This window comes from Andrena cerasifolii, chromosome 14 (assembly GCF_050908995.1).
Source record: "Andrena cerasifolii isolate SP2316 chromosome 14, iyAndCera1_principal, whole genome shotgun sequence".
Classification (NCBI taxonomy): domain Eukaryota; kingdom Metazoa; phylum Arthropoda; class Insecta; order Hymenoptera; family Andrenidae; genus Andrena; species Andrena cerasifolii.
This window is the reverse complement of record NC_135131.1, coordinates 1183161-1201536: the sequence shown is the minus strand read 5'-3', so window position 1 is coordinate 1201536 and position 18376 is coordinate 1183161. Positions and strand designations below refer to the sequence as shown.

Genomic DNA, 18376 nt, shown 5'->3' with positions numbered 1-18376 from the left:
AATCGGAAAATAGCCGAATATTCAGGGGTTAATTTCACCCCGTTCGAGTGAATTTGAGCAGCAAACAATAATCGCGTTGCAACCAGGAGGAAATCCCCTACACATTCACAAAGTTTCAGAATTTTTTGAATTTTCGGGTTCGGGATCGTCCCTTGTTAGCCCACTTTTTTTTACAGTGACTGAAAAATTACCATACAATTGAATTGGCTATTGTTTTTTTCGTTTGACCTTGGAGAAATTATTGCTATCGATTACAAAACACCATATGTTCTAATTACCTCACAATAAAATAAAACAAAAGTTCCTCCGAAAATTGGGCAATGTCACCCCGGCGCGGGCAAAGTCACCCCAGTTTACGACTCGAGTCGCACACAATTCTAGCAATCGAAATAAAACCAAAACGATTCTATTAAATTACCATTTTAAAAGTGGCAAGTATATGTAAGTGCGGGTACAAATTACGGAGCACGAACGAAATTATATACCTACTTGATCGGTTGTTATCAGAATACCGTTTACTCGCCTCTCGAGTGCCTATGTGTCGAAAAAAAACTTCATAACTTACGAGATGACAGCACATAAGGAAGCAACCGCGACGAATTCAGAAACGACCGTATTTTCGTAGATACGGCCGTGCCGCGCGTAGAAATTCGTATAGACGTATCAGCTATTACGTCATGTAATCTGAACGGGCAGCTCGTGCTCTCGGAATACGTATTGCACAGCCTATGTTTTTGTGTACACTTGATTTCATTACAATCTACATTCTGCAACGCGATAGAAGAAAATAAAGTGTTATCTGAAAACGTGGCGCGCACACACACACACAGACAAAGCGGGATTCATGCTCGAGATTAGGGAGCACAGTGGCATTTGCGTAAAGCGCAGGAAACGTGCTGACATCTTAAGATCGTTCTATCTTGTTTCGCAATAAATAGTTCCAAACAGAGACGCAGTTTTGTTTCCCATTTCATGCTCGAGGGCAAACATGGTTACGAGCAATTTCTCATTTGGCACCTGCTTGTACAGTGCGTAAGTACAAGCTGTTAAATGATTGGAAACTGTGTGGAACAGCAACGGAACCTGCGCGAGCGTAGCAGCGAACGTACTTTCTGCTGAATTCTTGGGAAGACAGTCAATAACACTTAACTCTTTGCACGTGCAACGCGATACCTCCCAGATACACCAAAGTTTAAGTTAACGTTGCACTGATATCGCTGAAGCAGTGTTGCCGAACCTTTTTTGAGTCGCTCCGCCCCGAATAGGTTAAGATAAATTTAACGAGGTGAAGAAGGCACATTAAAAATAGGTACTTCAGACTATAATAATTATAAATAAAAAACCGTGGCGACCACCCGGAAAACATCTTCGCGACCCACAGGTTGAGAATCACTGCGTTAAAGTTTGTAAAAAGACTTGGTGATTCGTGGAATGAAATGATTGATTTTGAGATCGCTATATTCAATAAGCACGTCTCTATATTTAATAACTATATCACCGAACGAAAACTCTCTCGCCAATTGACAAGCGAATGGGTTGCAGTGCAAGGGGTTAATTGAATCATCGTCTTCGTACATAACTGTGTTACGTGCGTCTGTTCAAAGGCGATTACTTTTCCTCCAGAACGATCTCGTGACGCGTGAAGGAATCAGATAGCTTCTTCTCTTGGCGCAAATATTCGGCGAACGTAATGAAAGCACAAATCGATAATAAAGTCCAATCAACAACGGTCGTTCCGCAGTTATTCCGATCGAGCTGCGCCCGGCTTGCGTAAAAGGAAGAGGACGAACCGAACGGAAACGGTAGCCGCAGTTTAGCGCTCGGAGATACCTCTAAACGGTCTGGCTGGAATTTAAAGAGCCGCGCGAACGAGCTAGAGCAGCTTGCTTGAAAGTGGAAAGGACAGTGGTACGCTTGCAGTGCGCTTACAGCCTGTCCTTCAAAGGTCAGCCGCGAGTTACAACAGACGAATAAACGAGAGGGCACTTTCTTTACCGCATGCGGTTCACGTGCGCCGTTCCATGCTGGACATGAAATTCGTCGTGTACCTACCGACTTCGGCATGCTGCACAGAGAATTCCAACATAGTAGGCTGCGATTGGCAGAACGGGGCTGGCTATCGTGTGTCAGCGCGAAGGAGGAGCACGCTCGCGCGGCAGGGACACATAGATGCACCAACCAAAAACACCGATCCGTACACACTAGAAACGACGCAGAACTTTTTCGGTGCACTTGGACAGCGAGCTGCTAGGAAAATGGCCAGAGACTAATCAGCCATTAGATCCTGACGCACGGATGCCCGAGGAATTCTGATCGACGGGACGGGCTCGCGGCTCGTTTCGAACTTGACTTCGGCTGCCACCGAAATGTTTACCGCACGGTAGAAAGCTCGGTGACGTATTGACGCGCACTGTCGCCGCTGTTCGGACCACTGTCGCGAGGCTACGCGTGTTCGCCGGTTAAAAAAGTGACGCGTAAGATAATCGTAAAAACCGCGGAGGCTCGCTCGCGTCGATCGACGGGGTGGGTGGAGGGGAGGGAGAGAGGGAGAGAGAGAGAAAAAAAAAGAGAGGACGACAGACTTTTCACCTTCGACGGACTTCGCTGGACTGACTGAACGGAGAAACACTCCCGTTCCCGTTCCCGTTCCCGTTCCCACTCCACTAATTTTCCCCCCCTCCGCAACCTCTTCCTCCCCTACTTTCGTCTTCTCTCATTTACACCGCGCGTTTTTCTTTCCCGAGGGAGCACCTACGGCGGAACACGGACACGGATGGAAATCACTCGCGCACACCTGTTGCCCGATGCTCGAGATCGAAACAGGTATCGCGTCGCGTGATACGGCTCTGGGACGAGCCGACCGACAGCCTCTCAGTCTTATATAGAGTTTGTCACGCACTAAGCAATGCTTTCGATTAGATCCTTATCGGACGGGACGTAGCGGCACAATGAGACAATACGTGTTTATCGGCGGCGAGTACGTCCCCAGGCACAGGAGTCGTGCTCGTTCAAAAATTTAGAAAGCAGACCGCCGCGTTCGCCTAGAAAGTACGTATGCACGTGCGCGCGGACAAATATGTCCAAAGGTTGCAGCGCTGGCGGACAGAACGAAAGTGCTCGACTCCGAGTTTCTGGGAAAAATTGGAGTAGACCCTTATCGCGATAATTTTATGCTGCGAATTCAATTTCAACTCGCGCATAAAGAGAGGTTATAATTAGGGTCGCCATGTTTCTTCACCAGCAAACCGGGACAGGTAAATAAAAGGGGCAGAAAGAAATTGTTTTTTAAAAAGAGAATGAAAGAATAATACAATGAAAAACACGGTAGTAATTACAAGTACGGCAAGAATCTATTTGGCAGCCAAGTCATATTTTTTGTATATACTTTCTTTGGAAATGATTCGTTACTTTTAATTTCGGTCGTAGAATTCCTTCAAAATTCAGGAAATACCAAAACCGGGACATATCTGTAAACCGACCGGAACACCCGGAACAAGGGTTGCAAACGGGGACATATGGTAACTCTAGGTATAATATTTCGTGGATAAATAAGTAGGATAGGGTTTTGGATTGTTAAACAATTGACTACTACAGGCAGTCAAAGTTATAACGCAACTACAGCTATCGATGAAGAAGTACAACTATTGACAACTATATGCCAGTCACCGCAACACAAAGTCGAGGAGAGTTAAATAGCCTAAAACCTTCCCTGAGAATTGTGTTGCACGTTAAACAAAACCGCATCGAAATTGATCTGTTAGTTTCTCAGTTATAAGGTAAGAGATAAACAGACAGATGCACACTATTTTATTGTACAGGATATTAAAAAAATTATGGTCACTGCTTGCAAGGGTGAATCTACGCCTTATACGTTTCGGCGATCGAAAATAGGCGACCGGGAAGACAATGTAGCACTAGCCATTAGGAAGTGAAAAATGTCAACTTCCGCTTTTTTCATCGAATCTTCACGGCAGCGATACTAATCGATTCCTTGTGCTTTCCTGATGAAAATGATCCAAACGCGACCTCAATCGGACTATTTTTAACAAAGTTGACATTTTTTGCAAATTAATTATATATGTAATTTCGTTAATTATAGTCCGAATTATGTCGAGTTTGGTGTCATTTGCATCGGGGAAACAGAAGAAATCGATTGATGTCATTTTCGTGAAGATCCGATGAAAAATGCGGAACTTGACAGTTTGCACTTATTAATAGCCAGAGTTACATCGTCTTGGTTACAAAGATTTCCACATCCTAAGGCAGCAACAAATGGTAGTGGGGATGATTTTGTATCAGCCTAACTAGGTTAAAAGTATCGACTTAACCGGGCACAGCTGTAACCAAACGCGAATTGCAAAGAGAGAGGGAGGCAGAAAATTAACTCAACTGTACGGTGAACTGTTCCCAAAACATTTCAATTCCCTGGCCCGTTACAGTTTCTCCATCAGTTAATGAAGCTTATTCCGCGTAATTGGAACGTGATGGTTTTTTTGTCGTTAAGAAAGGTTTTAGAAAGCGGTCAAGGTCAGGCTGCTGCGTCCTTCACAGGAGGTATTAAATAATCGGTTCTGAATGACATTGGTTGATCTCAATTTCACATCGTCACGTAGAATATGTAGGATCTACGCACGTTTATTGGGTGCTCCGAAATAAAATTTGAATTTGTTGGAATGCAAATGAGTGCACGATTCAATCAGTAGAAGAATGGCAATTAAGTGTGTTACAGATAAACGTGGTTGGGGGGACCGTTAACCTCGATGGTTTCCGGATTACTGACAACACTCAAACGTCACCAACCATGTGTCTAGCTGCAGCAAGATAAGAACACCGTTACAATTAGTCGAAATTGGCGCTTCATTTCTGTCCCTTTAAAAATTGAATTTTATGTCCCATTATACGGGACAGATTAGGTGCTTAGCATTGCATTTAATTATTACTGACTTTTGTGTCATTAATAGCAGAAAATGCTCGACTTGGAAGTTTGGAAGAATTGTGACACTTTGAAGTGACGTAAAACCTGTCTTGATAAGCAATGAATCTTTTATGACTGGCACGAGTGCTTCCTTGACTTTCTGGTTCATAAAAGCTATCAGTGGTTCGAACGTGTGCAAAAAATTTATGAACAAAGATAACGGAGTGATTTTTTAATACAGCTGTACAGATTTGTGTATACTGTTTTTACATATTAACCGTTCGACTGCGGACGTCCCGTCGCGTCGTTTGATTGAGCGAAAACAGTTTTCATTTTATTTTATTAAGGCATGTAATAGGAACGTACGAAGGTCAACTTTATTTTTTAACTGCAACCATATATTTTTCAATGCATCAATCGATACAACTCAGTATTCCCTATGTCCTCTACGCGTCCACCCTACAAAAAAGCTACTGACATCAAATTATGCCCCCCTAGAAACCATTTCTTTTTTGTATGAAACATTTGCCAGTATAAGAGCGTTCAGTCAATATATGAGCGTCTGAAAGTGGAGAAAATTGATAAATTATGCACTAATTATGTGCTTAAGTATATTAAAATCGAAAAATGTACAGAAAGTTATTTAAAAGTTACTGTAATTGAAAAACTAAGACACTCAAAGTTTTCAATTATTTATCAGTACCTCAGGTACTTATTTTGATGTGTCAATGAAATACACATATTTTTAAACGGCCACATTTATATACCTACAACAATGGGGCCAGTTACTTTATTAAACTACGTAGTACCATGTAAATAATACTAATCTTTACCATCTAAAACTGGCAACTTTGATACAGTACTACGTCATTTGTTATACATATATTTCCTTGTTGCCTAAAAAAATAAGAAATAACAAAGAAGGCAAAATATATTCGATGTTAGGATCTTCACGATTATTCGAATCTGTTTATTAATAACTAGCTTAAAGTACCCAGCGTTGCCCGGGTAAAACTTCGATTACACTGTCCAACAGCCATTTTGCACTGTAACACTCAACAGTTGTTTTTTATACTTTTGTGCGCTGAAAACGAATCCGCAAACCGTTTGTCGCCATCACTCTCAGTTTTCGAGCAATTCGATTTTGAAAGAAATTGAAAATTTTCAACTTTGAACACCGTTTGTGTTCAAACAGTAATAGTTATTCGGTTGCCTGTAAGTTATTATTGAATTATAAACATTTAAATATGTTTAAACAATGATCACAGGGGAAAGGACAACTCGAAATGCACCAATTTTGGAAGATATCTTTCTATATATTTCAGAAACTAAGAGTCTAGGAGAAAATCTAACTATTCCACGCGATGCAGCAGACATTTTTCCTCCGGAAACCATCAGCAGAAGTGGTAAAACACCTTTTGTTTATAATACAGAAACGAAAGAGTTTGGCAAAATGTGCGGCGCGGACAGTGGTAATCAATGGCGCGTGGGCTGCTCAGCGTCACACAACCGCGTGACGCGCGTGACTACCACTGTCCGCGCCGCACATTTTGCCAAACTCTTTCGTTTGTGTATTGTAAACAAAAGGTGTTTTACAACTTCTGTTGATGGTTTCCGGGGGAAAAATGTCTGCTGCATCGCGTGGAATAGTTAGATTTCCTCCTAGACTATTAGTTTCTGAAATATATAGAAAGATATCTGCAAAAATTGGTACATTTTTGGTAGGGTTTAAGTTAAGCCTAAATTCAAATATTTTTTTTACTCGAAACTATTTTTCAGAATCAATTTCTTTTTTATAGATACATTGTTTAATCATATGTACTTTAATACGTTCACAAAATATAATTTAAAAAAAATATAAAAAACATCGTGGTTAAGCCGGGAATCCACCGGGAAGCTAAGCTAGCTATGCTATGCGATGCTATGTTTTAGCTTAGCTTTTGGTGGAAACGGTTCCATAAAAATCTATTGAAGCTAATTTTTTTAAAACGTAGCATGGTATAGCATAGCATCGCTTAGCATAGCTTAGTTTCCCGGTGGATTCATAGCTTTGCAGCCTGGTGCGTGAAACTCCTCCAGGTTCGTGGGCGTCCGAATTGCTCGGATCTGGATGATTTAAAATCCAAAAATTAATTATTTTCTTCAAAATAGATATTGTAGCTGAAATGTAGCGTAGGAATTTTTGAAATTTTTGAAAATTGTAGAAATGAGCAAGAGTTAAATTTATATTTTGACTTCTTGCCTCGGAAACTCGACTTTAGAAAATTGTTACAATCAAATTAATGAAGATATCCAAAAAAATCTACGCTATTATTTAGCTACAATATCTGTTTTGAAGAAAATATTTCATTTTTTGATTTTAGGTCATCCACATCCGAGCAATCTGGACCTCCGCGAATCCTGAGAAGCTTCACGCATCAGACTGTAGCATCGAAGTTTCTTTTTTCATTTTTAAATAATATTTTGCGAACGTGTTAAATTCACAGTTGTGCTAATTGAATTACGCTGTAATTTAATTACGTAATTTAATTACATTGTATTTCAATTACATAGTAATTCAATTACGTTGTAACTCAATTACATAATTGAAACTTTTCAATTAGTTCAATTACTAATTACTGTAATTGTGCGTGTAATTGAATTACAATGTAATTGAAATACAATGTAATTAAATTACATAATTAAAACTTTTCAATTAGTTCAATTCCTAATTACTGTAATTGTGCGTGTAATTGAATTACAATGTAATTGAAATAAAATGTAATGAAATTACAGCTGAAAACACTGAAGAAGTGAGGAAAAAAGTGGAAATAATGTAACATAGGAGTTTATTTCTCTTTACATATTATAAATTTATGAATAATACCATATTCAGCACTCGTAACAATTTTTTTCTGTTCGAAACCTTTACCTACATATTTCCTTCCCACCTCTTATTACCTCTCAATTTGGTTACGTCTTAATTCCTAATTATAATTCAATTACATTGTACTATGCAAATACATTGCATTACATTTGCATTACAATTGCAAATACATTGCAATTACGAATTGCGATGTATTTTAATCGAATGCGAGATATGAATTACGAATTGCAATGTAATTGAATACGATGTAATTGAATTATTTTGAAATTATAATTCAATTGTAATTCTGCACAACTCTGATTAAACTATAATTAAATAATATATCTGTAAAAAATAAATTGATTCTGAAAAGTAGTTTCGAGTAGAATTTTTTAAAATTAGACTTAATTTAACCCCTTATTAAGGTGGCGTGCCCCTTTAAGTAATAAAATACTGAACGATAAAATACTTATTTATTGCACAGATTGGTATCTGAGAAAACAATGTTTTATGCTGTTACTAAGGGGTGGTCCCATACTTTCTGTCTGCACTGTACATTCGTGCTTAATTATCTGTCTGTCTTAATCGCCGCACGTATGCTACTTAATTATCTAATAAATATGAAAATGCAATTGGTAGTGTGTGTGTTTACAATGTGCATTGCATATGCGCTGCAGACGAATAGCAGAACGTCATTATTAATACGTCAAAGAACGCATTAAAGAACACATTTTTCTTCGTGTCCGTTTAAAGTCCATTGTAACGTTCGAAGATGTAACTTTCCATTCATGAGCTTTCATTTCTGCATTTTCCAATCACGTGCGAATACAGTTCGTTTCCTCTTTGCTGCGAATTCAACAATACGGAGTCGTAGTACTTACACACACAGCCATGGAGAGTATGTGAATCATCTATCCATAGAAATGAAACAACCTGTACATACATACGTGTTCTTAATTTCACAGTCTTTCCAATTTGAAGAGTCCGTGTAGAAAACACTGTAAGTGCCAAATTGAAAAAAATAATTTTGTCGGAAAATGTTCCACGCGCCGATGGTAATACTGTAGTATAGCAGTGGTTCCCAACCGGTGGTCCGTCGCGGTTATTTTCAGTTGAAAATTCATAGCACTTATTTACTTTAATATGGTTACATTGCCATATTTTATTAATAAAGCAACACTGATTTTTCATAAATGAAGAAAAAAGGAAAAGCTGCTTACCCAGACGCAAGCATAACCACCGCACTAAATAAGATAACGAAATATTATTAACTTAGAACTGCATTCTGAAATACCTATTTTTAATGTTGTTTTACCTTTTAATGCGTACCTTAGTAAATTTACAGGTTATCTGAATATAATAAAAGTGGGTGGCGATTCAGAAAAGGTTGAGAAACACTGTCCTATAGTATAGAATTTGAATTTTGGCGCTTCTCTGACAAGGACTCTTGATTCCTCCGTTGGAAATCTTCCCTTATAAATTACACAGTTAACGCAACATAAATACATTGTTTAATACAACAGAGATGTATTGACGTGCACGCCAAGGTTGCGCAAATAGCGCAAATATGCAGTCGCCGGTAACGATTATCAGCGCGAGAGGCCTTCGCGGGTGGTAAAGCGTCAATGTTTTCAGCAAGGCACTTCATTAATCACGCTGATAGAATTTTCGTAAACAGTGCGATTCTAGAATCTTCGAGGCTCCTTGAGTTTCATTTACATCTGGTATTCAAGATTAAGTTCAGAGACAAGGGCCGCGCACTTCCACGCACCTAACCTCAAAAACGTCACTAAACTTCCAGTAACTGCCAGGCTCTGGATTCCGTGGAACTGTAAACGAATATCAGACGCGAGTCGAGGCAGAGAAGCGGGCAGCAGAACGTGGAGGAACTGCTTTGATTCATGCTAGACGTGGAATTCTTTGCGAGATACGATTTCTGTACTCCATTGAACTTATCTCGAGGCTTAAACGTGTGAAAATGATGTATTTATTCTGTACCTACAGCCGATAGATAAAACTATGATAAAACTTTTCCATGCTTTCCAAACAATAGTACCTAATTTTTTATCGCTTTACACATACAGCGTTATTTCTTTAGACAGACAATTATTGAGCCTTACTGTATATCTAAACTAATTGGGAGACACGCTGCTTGAACGAGCATGACGAGCGATAATTAATTACACGTTGCATCACACTGATAAATCGGAGCAACTCTGTGGTTAATAGGCTTGCTCGTTCCCCATTGTAGCTCGCCAATCTCAATGTACAACGGGTTCGCGTATTTTTTTTTTTTTTTTTTTTCGAAGCTGCTTATCTTCGTAGAATGATGCACTTTCTGTAACCTCGTATCAGTTGCGAATCGTTTCTTCTAACAGCGAATAATATTTTCAGTCTCCGTCTCCTTTATTCTTCTTGTGTTTACCGTAGCTCTGAATAATTCTACCGATAACACCGACGTCATTCATGCACATTGTTTCGCCATTCCATTGCGTAATTTTTATCAAAATTTGTAACACCCAGCGTGGTGTGTCCACAGGCCCTGGTTTTTTTTAGTATTAATTCTGTCTAATGTGAAAATAATTTATTCCATACCTTTTATATTTAGATTCTTACGAATTGCCCTACAGTCAGGGGCGTCCGGAGATTTTTTTCCTGGGGGTGGGGGGTAACTTTGGGATGATGGTAAAGAAAAATATACCCCTCTTGCTTTTTTAACCCATTTTATAGTGCTAATTTAATTAAATTTTTTTAAATATTTTTCTTTTTAGTATAAATTTAATAAAGATCAGTTTTGAAAAATAAGCGATTTTTTCTCAAAAGCAACTGCCCCTTTTGCCCCCCTCCCTGCGGACGCCCCTGCCTACAGTAACACTCGATATTATATGGATAGCTTACTGCACCACAATTGTATGCCCACTTCTTGTGAAATTGTGGAATTGTGTATGTGTGTTTCTTTGATTACAAAATTCCCTTGCATTTTTAAAAGTGTTTTTCTCGAAAACGCTAAAAGTAGACATACAATATTTGTCCAGTCAGCCATCGATGTGTACTTAAGTACCTACGTACAGAATTTCACATCTGCTTATTAATGAATTTCGTTTATCATGATCATTCAACGTACACTAGTAGACGTATTTCTGCGCAGCACGTAAATAGGTTGTGATAAAAATAATGTGGTAGCTTAAATATGTCTTGCATAGTTTTTGCGTATCTTTAAAAAATGTGGGACGTAAATAAAAGATGAATTAATAATGAACAAATAATTTCATTATAGATTTCTCATAAAAATCTTATATTTGTTAAATTTATGTACAACTAAATAAAGGCAACAGAAATGTATTTTGATTAACACTTTCTCGTTGAATAATTTTTATTAGGAAATGTATGTTTCATATATTCAGAAATATAGTACAGTATAATGACTATACTGCTACATCCAGATGTGGTGAAAATCGACAGACAGGCGTTTTTGCAAAATGTACGAATCAAATGAATGGAATGTACATTCAGATATCATGCTTGTGTATAAAGTACTGTAAAGTCACGTACCCACATGCATAGCGCATGACGTCCTTTTTAAACGCTGCAAGTGTCTTGAGAGATTTAAAACGAGTGGATTTTCAAAAGTAGCACAAATTGATGACAAATTCTCACTGTAGGTATTTTATGCAACAAGGTTCTTCTATGGGAACTCAACTTGAGGATCTCCGTTCTCGTGATAAAAAATGATCTGGCCGAATTTTTGTCAAAAATGAAAATTTGGTCTCTGTGCAAATGCAGAGTGCATTATATTTTAGAAAAGGCCAAAGTCTCATTTTTTAAAACAAGTGCACTTGGTCAGTTTTACTGATTTATCTATTGAACATTTGAAACACTTTTGTATCTATTAAACATTTGAATTCTTCAAAACTTTTTGTAAATAAAAGTTTACCGAACCATTAAGTTTTAAATCATTTCCTTTCTGTTTTAAGTTAACTTTGTTCATTATACTTTAATTCTGTTGCAAAAATTCAATTTTAACAGTTATACAGTTTGTATTTGGTTAATAAATGTTCTGATGGATCATATGTTTTTTAACAGATACATTTTAAGGTAAAATATGAAAGTTAGAAGTATAATTTTAGTTAGCATTATTTAAGTAGTATTATTGAAGGACTTGGAAGCAGAATAAATACAGAAGAGAAAGCAAGTTGTGATTTTTATATAATTATTTTATTTCACTAACAATAAGAGGAAAATTGAACAAAACCTAAATACCCCATAACGCAGTGTTTCCCAACGGGAGGCACACGCCCCACAGGGGAGCAATTGGATTATTAAGGGGTTATACCTAGTCAGGCGACCGAAAAGACGCGAATATTTGTGAATTTTTTTTGAAGAAGCGGAAGCGTATTTTTTTACAAAACTTTTTTGCGCTTAAAGGAGCAATATTTAAAGAACATTTGGTAATTTTTTCGTAGAAAAATATTTCTGTTTATAATAATGTAACAACCGACATCCAAGAAGCATTTTTAAAAAATTGCTTTTGTGGTCAGCACTGCCATTCGGAACCAGATTATCTAAAATCAAAAAACAAACAAGATTTCGTTACCACATTAATGTATCTTCCGATTAACGGAGGGAATTGCCGAAATATTAATTTAAAACAAAATGGCGGTTATTTAAAATTGAAATCTTGAATTTTTTCGCCGGATTTTTGCATGAAAAAATCATGATTTTAATTTTGTTTTAAATTAATAGTTCAGAAATTCCCTCCGTTAATCGAAAGATACATTAATGTGCTAACGAAATCTTTTTTGTTTTTTGATTTTAGATAATCTGGTTCCGAATGGCAGTGCTCACCACAAAACCAAATTTTTAAAAATGCTTCTTGGAAGTCGGTTGTTACTTTACTGTAAACGTAAATATTTTTCTACGAAAAAATGACCAAATGTTCTTTAAATATTGCTCTTCTAAGTGCAAGAAGTTTTGAAATAATATATGCTTCCGCTTCTTCAAAAAAAATTCACAAATATTCGCCTTTTTTCAGCCGCCTGACTAGGTATAACCCCTTAATGGGGGGCAATTCGAAAATGGACTCGTTCAGAGTTTAAGTTAACCGTATGGCGATTCTCAGTCGCCACTCGAGCTGGGTAATCGTCCAGTATACACTAAATCCTCGTTATAGCCCTGTTTTTACCATGCGTAGTGCACCCGGAGACTGTCCCCACCATTTCTTGGAATCCTTCGGTCGAGAGTGAGAGAACCTAACATAAAATCTGTTTGCAGCATGCATCAAGCGCAAGGAGCTCTCTAAATGTAAATAATAAATAATTACTACTTAATAATTAAAATAATATAGAAGAATCTTTCATTAAAATTATTTCGTACTTTAATTTCAGTTCTCCATTATATGTTTTGAAAATTTACTTATTGTATTTCCTCACCAATTTCCTAGTGATTTCTTCCTAAAACCCATCATTTAAGTTTCTTCAGTGAACAATTCAATTTTTGAATATTAAAAATTATGTATATGATACATAGCGGGTATAAGAATTTTGGAAAGGCTTAGGTGGGGCATGGCACAAAAGAGGTTGGGAAACACTGCCATAACGGGATATCTGCTCGCCACAATTTAAAAATTTTAAAACAGAATAAATGTGCTTGTTTAGTTGGAAATTTGTTCTACTTCCAAGAAAATAAAAGTTCCATATTAACACAAAAATATATGGAATAAAAGTTTCAGCGAATACTTTATTGTTTTTATTGTTTTCCTGTGTTTTTTAAGCAGGATGGCGTTTCAAGCTTATTTTTGCTTATATTGCCCAACGAACTATAAGTCCCATTTTTTTTGTTCGCTCCTCTCTCCTTCGGGTCCCAGCAGCAGCAGCACACCGGGAGAAAGGTGGTCTCCCATCTTTTCCCAGTACACCGCCCCGTGATGCTTAACTTCGGTGATGTAACGAGAACCGGTGTTTTCCATCACGGCTACGGCCGCTGGTTAGCGAATACTTTATTTTATAAATGTTTTCTTGAAACAGAAACGTCCTGGGCCTTCCATGGCCGCCCTGGGTCTCCCATGACCGTCCTGGGCCTTTCACGGACGTCCATTGCCGTCCTGGGCCTTCCATAGACTTCCATGACCGCCTTCGGCCTTCTATGGATGTCCATGGCCGCCCCGGGTCTTTCATGACCGTCCTGGGCCTTCCATGGACGTTCATGGCCGTCCTGGGCCTTCCATGGACGTCCATGGCCGTCCTGGGCCTTCCACGGACGTCCATCGCCGTCCTGGGCCTTTCATGGACGTCCATCGTCGTCTAGGGCTTCCATAGACTTCCATGACCACCCTCGGCCTGTCATGGATGTCCATGGCCGCCCTGGGTCTTTCATGACCGTCCGGGGCCTTCCATGGACGTCCTTCGCCGTCCTGGGCCTTCCATGGACTTCCATGACCACCCTCGGCCTGCCATTGATGTCCATGGCCACCCTGGGTCTTTCATGACCGTCCTGTGCCTTCCATGGACGTTCATCGCCGTCCTGGGCTTTCCATGGACGTCCATGGCCGTCCTGGGCCTTCCACGGACGTCCATCGCCGTCCTGGGCCTTCCATGGACGTCCATCGCCGTCTAGGCCTTCCATAGACTTCCATGACCACCCTCGGCCTGTCATGGATGTTCATGGCCGCCCTGGGTCTTTCATGACCGTCCGGGGCCTTCCATGGACGTCCTTCGCCGTCCTGGGCCTTCCATGGACTTCCATGACCACCCTCGGCCTGCCATTGATGTCCATGGCCACCCTGGGTCTTTCATGACCGTCCTGTGCCTTCCATGGACGTTCATCGCCGTCCTGGGCCTTCCATGGACGTCCATGGCCGTCCTGGGCCTTCCACGGACGTCCATCGCCGTCCTGGGCCTTCCATGGACGTCCATCGCCGTCTAGGCCTTCCATAGACTTCCATGACCACCCTCGGCCTGTCATGGATGTCCATGGCCGCCCTGGGTCTTTCATGACCGTCCGGGGCCTTCCATGGACGTCCTTCGCCGTCCTGGGCCTTCCATGGACTTCCATGACCACCCTCGGCCTGCCATTGATGTCCATGGCCGCCCTGGGTCTTTCATGACCGTCCTGTGCCTTCCATGGACGTTCATCGCCGTCCTGTGCCTTCCACGGACGTTCATCGCTGTCCTGGGCCTCCCATGGACGTTCATGGCCGTTCTGGGCCTTCCATGGACGTTTATGCCGCGTCACGCAGTCCGCGCAGAGAGAATATTGGGGCGCGGCCGTTGTCGTTCAGGGGTTAATTATCTATGTTCCACCAACCCGATCATCCTATAACTTTGATACATGATAGATTTTTCGGTATAAGTGGCTTAGTACTTTTGTGTAGGGAGGGCCGAATTGCATCGATTAGTGCACTAAAAACCATATGATTGCATTTAAAAAAACAAAGTTGACCTTCATATGTCCTCCACGTGCTCACATAGTAAAAGCTCACATCAGATAATGTGCCCCCAGAAACCGTTTAACTTTTGTCTGACACATTTTGTAGTATCATTAATAGTGTGGAAGATATCCGAGTGGATCGACTTAAATAGGTCATCCTGTATAATAATGCGCATTCAAACCCCTGATGAAGTGATTCTGATGCTATCGTAGCGTGAAAATACACGTCCACAAGTATGTAATGTGTAAGTCATTACTTTTTACATCACGTACAAAATTGAAAACATGATATAAGTCGCGTTTCAAATACCACTCGAGATAAACATCTAATATCGCACTGAAACGTGGTATCACCATCGGAAATTTCTTGTCGTGTCAGAAACGAATTTTCAGAGTCAAGGATATCTTACGACCATGTAGAAGACGTGCGTGAACTCATTTTGATGTTATCCGCATTTCAGCGCTTTTTCAGCGCTTTAGTAGATTGCGTACAGAGCGCTTCACGTATGCTTGCAGTATGTTATGAACGATGTATGCAAAATTAATAATATCATGTCTTTATAAAAAAAAATTTAAGAAATATTTTTACAGAAAATAAGAGGCTTATGAAATTTTTCAGAAAATAATTTTGATTAGTATTAACTTTAGACTATAATTTGCTTTTCGTTTTGTTATACATTGAGTTAAAGCTGGAATTGCTCACCTCAGTTACTAATTTTTATAGACATATTTGTAAGGAAAAATAACACTGAAACTGAAGAAAATGATATAAATAATTAATGTACATCAAAGACGTAAATCACTTCACGTTACAATAATTTTTTAGAAAGAAGTTGATTGTACGTAGCCACACGTTTTTACAATGCACGTGAACATATATAAGTGTTCCAATACTGTTTCACAAATTTATGTGTCGCGAGTATATCCGTCTCAAGTGCTTAAAAGATTAACGAAGAATTCAAGGTGACTTGGAAACCCAATGAACACATTTTAGTTCTAAAAATGTTGTACGGCACTGGTAATATTAATTGCATAACTCGAACAAACACGTTATTACTTATACCTCTGTTATAATTAGTACTACTTCGGAAAATATTATTGCAAAAATGTGTGGCCCTCTCTCTTGGTCCAAATAAGTTGGATATAAATTATTTTATTAAAATAAATATCTCTTATATATATATATATTATTAATTTATGTTTTAATACGTAAATTTGAGTATAATAAATAGCGCAGTAATTCTCATCACTAATTGTAAGTTAGCCTCAAGAACTTTTATTGATCATGTGAACAGTTATTGAAATATTGACTTGTAACAGATTAAGTAGCACACTGTAATGTAAGTAATGATTTAAGGTAGTTCCTGAATATTCTACTAAATTCAAGAATTCTTTTAAATTTTGTTCAAAACTAATTTCGAATATAAGAAACCCTTGTAGAAAGTTTAAAATCGATTTACCACATACTTATCGGGAAATTGTTAATTAAAGTTGATGCATTTTAACACAGTGGCATATGGCAGAGTGGAAAAAAGGGGGTTATAGTTTCAGGTTATCTTCTGAAACAGGAAAACTATATTCAAAAAGGGTACCAAAATTGGCACAAAAGTACATCAAAATGTCACGAAACAAATTTATTAATTTCTGCGAAACTGACCATATGGTTTTTTTTCGTAAATGCCCATAAAAAATAGGTTTACGTGCAAATATTTTATAAATTACGTAGAGTAGTCAACGTGGCAACGTCGCACAATCAATATGTTCAGATATTTAAATAGCGAACGACGATTCAAATTCACATGAACATTTTTTCTGTCATTTTGGTTATAAAAGAGTGGGGGTGAAAGTACCTAACACTAACTATTTCGAGGAGAATTAAGTAAAACACTACTTCCAACGCAAAATAGGATTTTCTATTATAAAAACACGATAGAAGAAAACATTTAAATACACATATTTTAAGTAACGATAAAAACAAATAAATTTTAAATAACGAAAGGTGGAAAGCATAACCAGCTTCGGACATTTTTTTGGTATTGTGTATTTAGTTGAATGATATATAGTTTAACTATGAATATTAAAAAAAAAAAAATAGGAGAAACTTACCTGAATGATCTAAATAACAATTTTACCTTGCCCCATGGACCTAAGAATTAAATGGACGGAGGGTGCATGATACTGCGCATGCGGTGGTGGATGATCGGTGATTGGTTAATGAAAGTGACACATCATTGATAAGAGGCATTGCCTCTTTTATATTTTTTTATGGTTAAGTTTGTCGTTGAGTTTGAAATGTTAATACGTAATTGCAACATTATATTTTGGTGTCTTAAGACTTGGTAAAACTTATGCCACTCGTCAATTGAGGGGCTTATATGTAAGTGCATATATATAAGTAATATATAAGTATACATGTATGTATAGTTTTATACATATAAGCATATTTTAATACACTCCGTTTCAAATAAAGCGCGACGCATGCGCACTACTCCGCCAATCACAAGTCCTCCACCACGACTTCTCTCTTCCCGATCGAGTGGCTCGACCGCCTCGTCCATGTTGAGACTTTGTGCTCCGTCCATTTAATTCTTAGGTCCATGGCTTGCCCACAGTATACGATTTGTGTTGCTGCTCAGCGTCACTCACAAGGGAACACCGCGAAGCCGGACTCACCGATTGGAACGCAACTTTGTGGGTTTTTAGAGTGACTCAAAACAAGAACAACGGTGTGTTTCATTTGGACCCTATTGCCCTTTAAGGGGGGAGCCCTATTTAGGACGATAGGAATAAGGTGATCCTTCGGAATTTTTTTCTGAGAAACTGTTAAGCGGATCTTTTCCAAACTTTCAGGGTATTTTAGTTCACATTCAAACAATAAAAATTAATTTTTTCGTTACAAAGTGTTCGGTAGAAATGGAGATATAGGAACACGTTCGTTAGGACTCGCGCGCCGGAGTTGCAATTTTGCGATTGTAATGGTGGCCCCAATTCGTCCCTGAAATAAAAAAACCAAGGATTTTCTTATTTCTAGTACAATTACATTGTCGATGGACCTATAACTTTGATAAATAAATTGAACTGAACAAGTCTTTTTTCATAAATAGTACGAAATATCTTGGAGCTGAATCGTAACTTTTTCTTTCTAGTCCCACCAATTTACCGACTTTTAACTTTTTTCCCGTTTGTTAGGT

At 38.7% G+C, this 18376-nt stretch overlaps 1 protein-coding gene across 4 annotated transcripts in view; it reads right to left on the bottom strand.

Moving 5' to 3' along the window:
• Nucleotides 1-18376, bottom strand: part of LOC143376232 (uncharacterized) — a 379865-nt gene that overhangs the window by 195697 nt on the left and 165792 nt on the right. The window contains exon 1 of one of the 4 annotated variants that reach the window (XM_076826352.1): nucleotides 2053-2578. The exons of 2 other annotated variants lie outside the window; for them this stretch is intronic. In XM_076826352.1, coding sequence (XP_076682467.1) covers nucleotides 2053-2086 — 34 coding nt within the window. In that variant the 5' untranslated portion in view covers nucleotides 2087-2578. Of the gene's footprint in view, nucleotides 1-2052; nucleotides 2579-18376 lie in introns of those variants that run through there. One more of the 4 variants, XM_076826353.1, reaches the window with a different exon arrangement.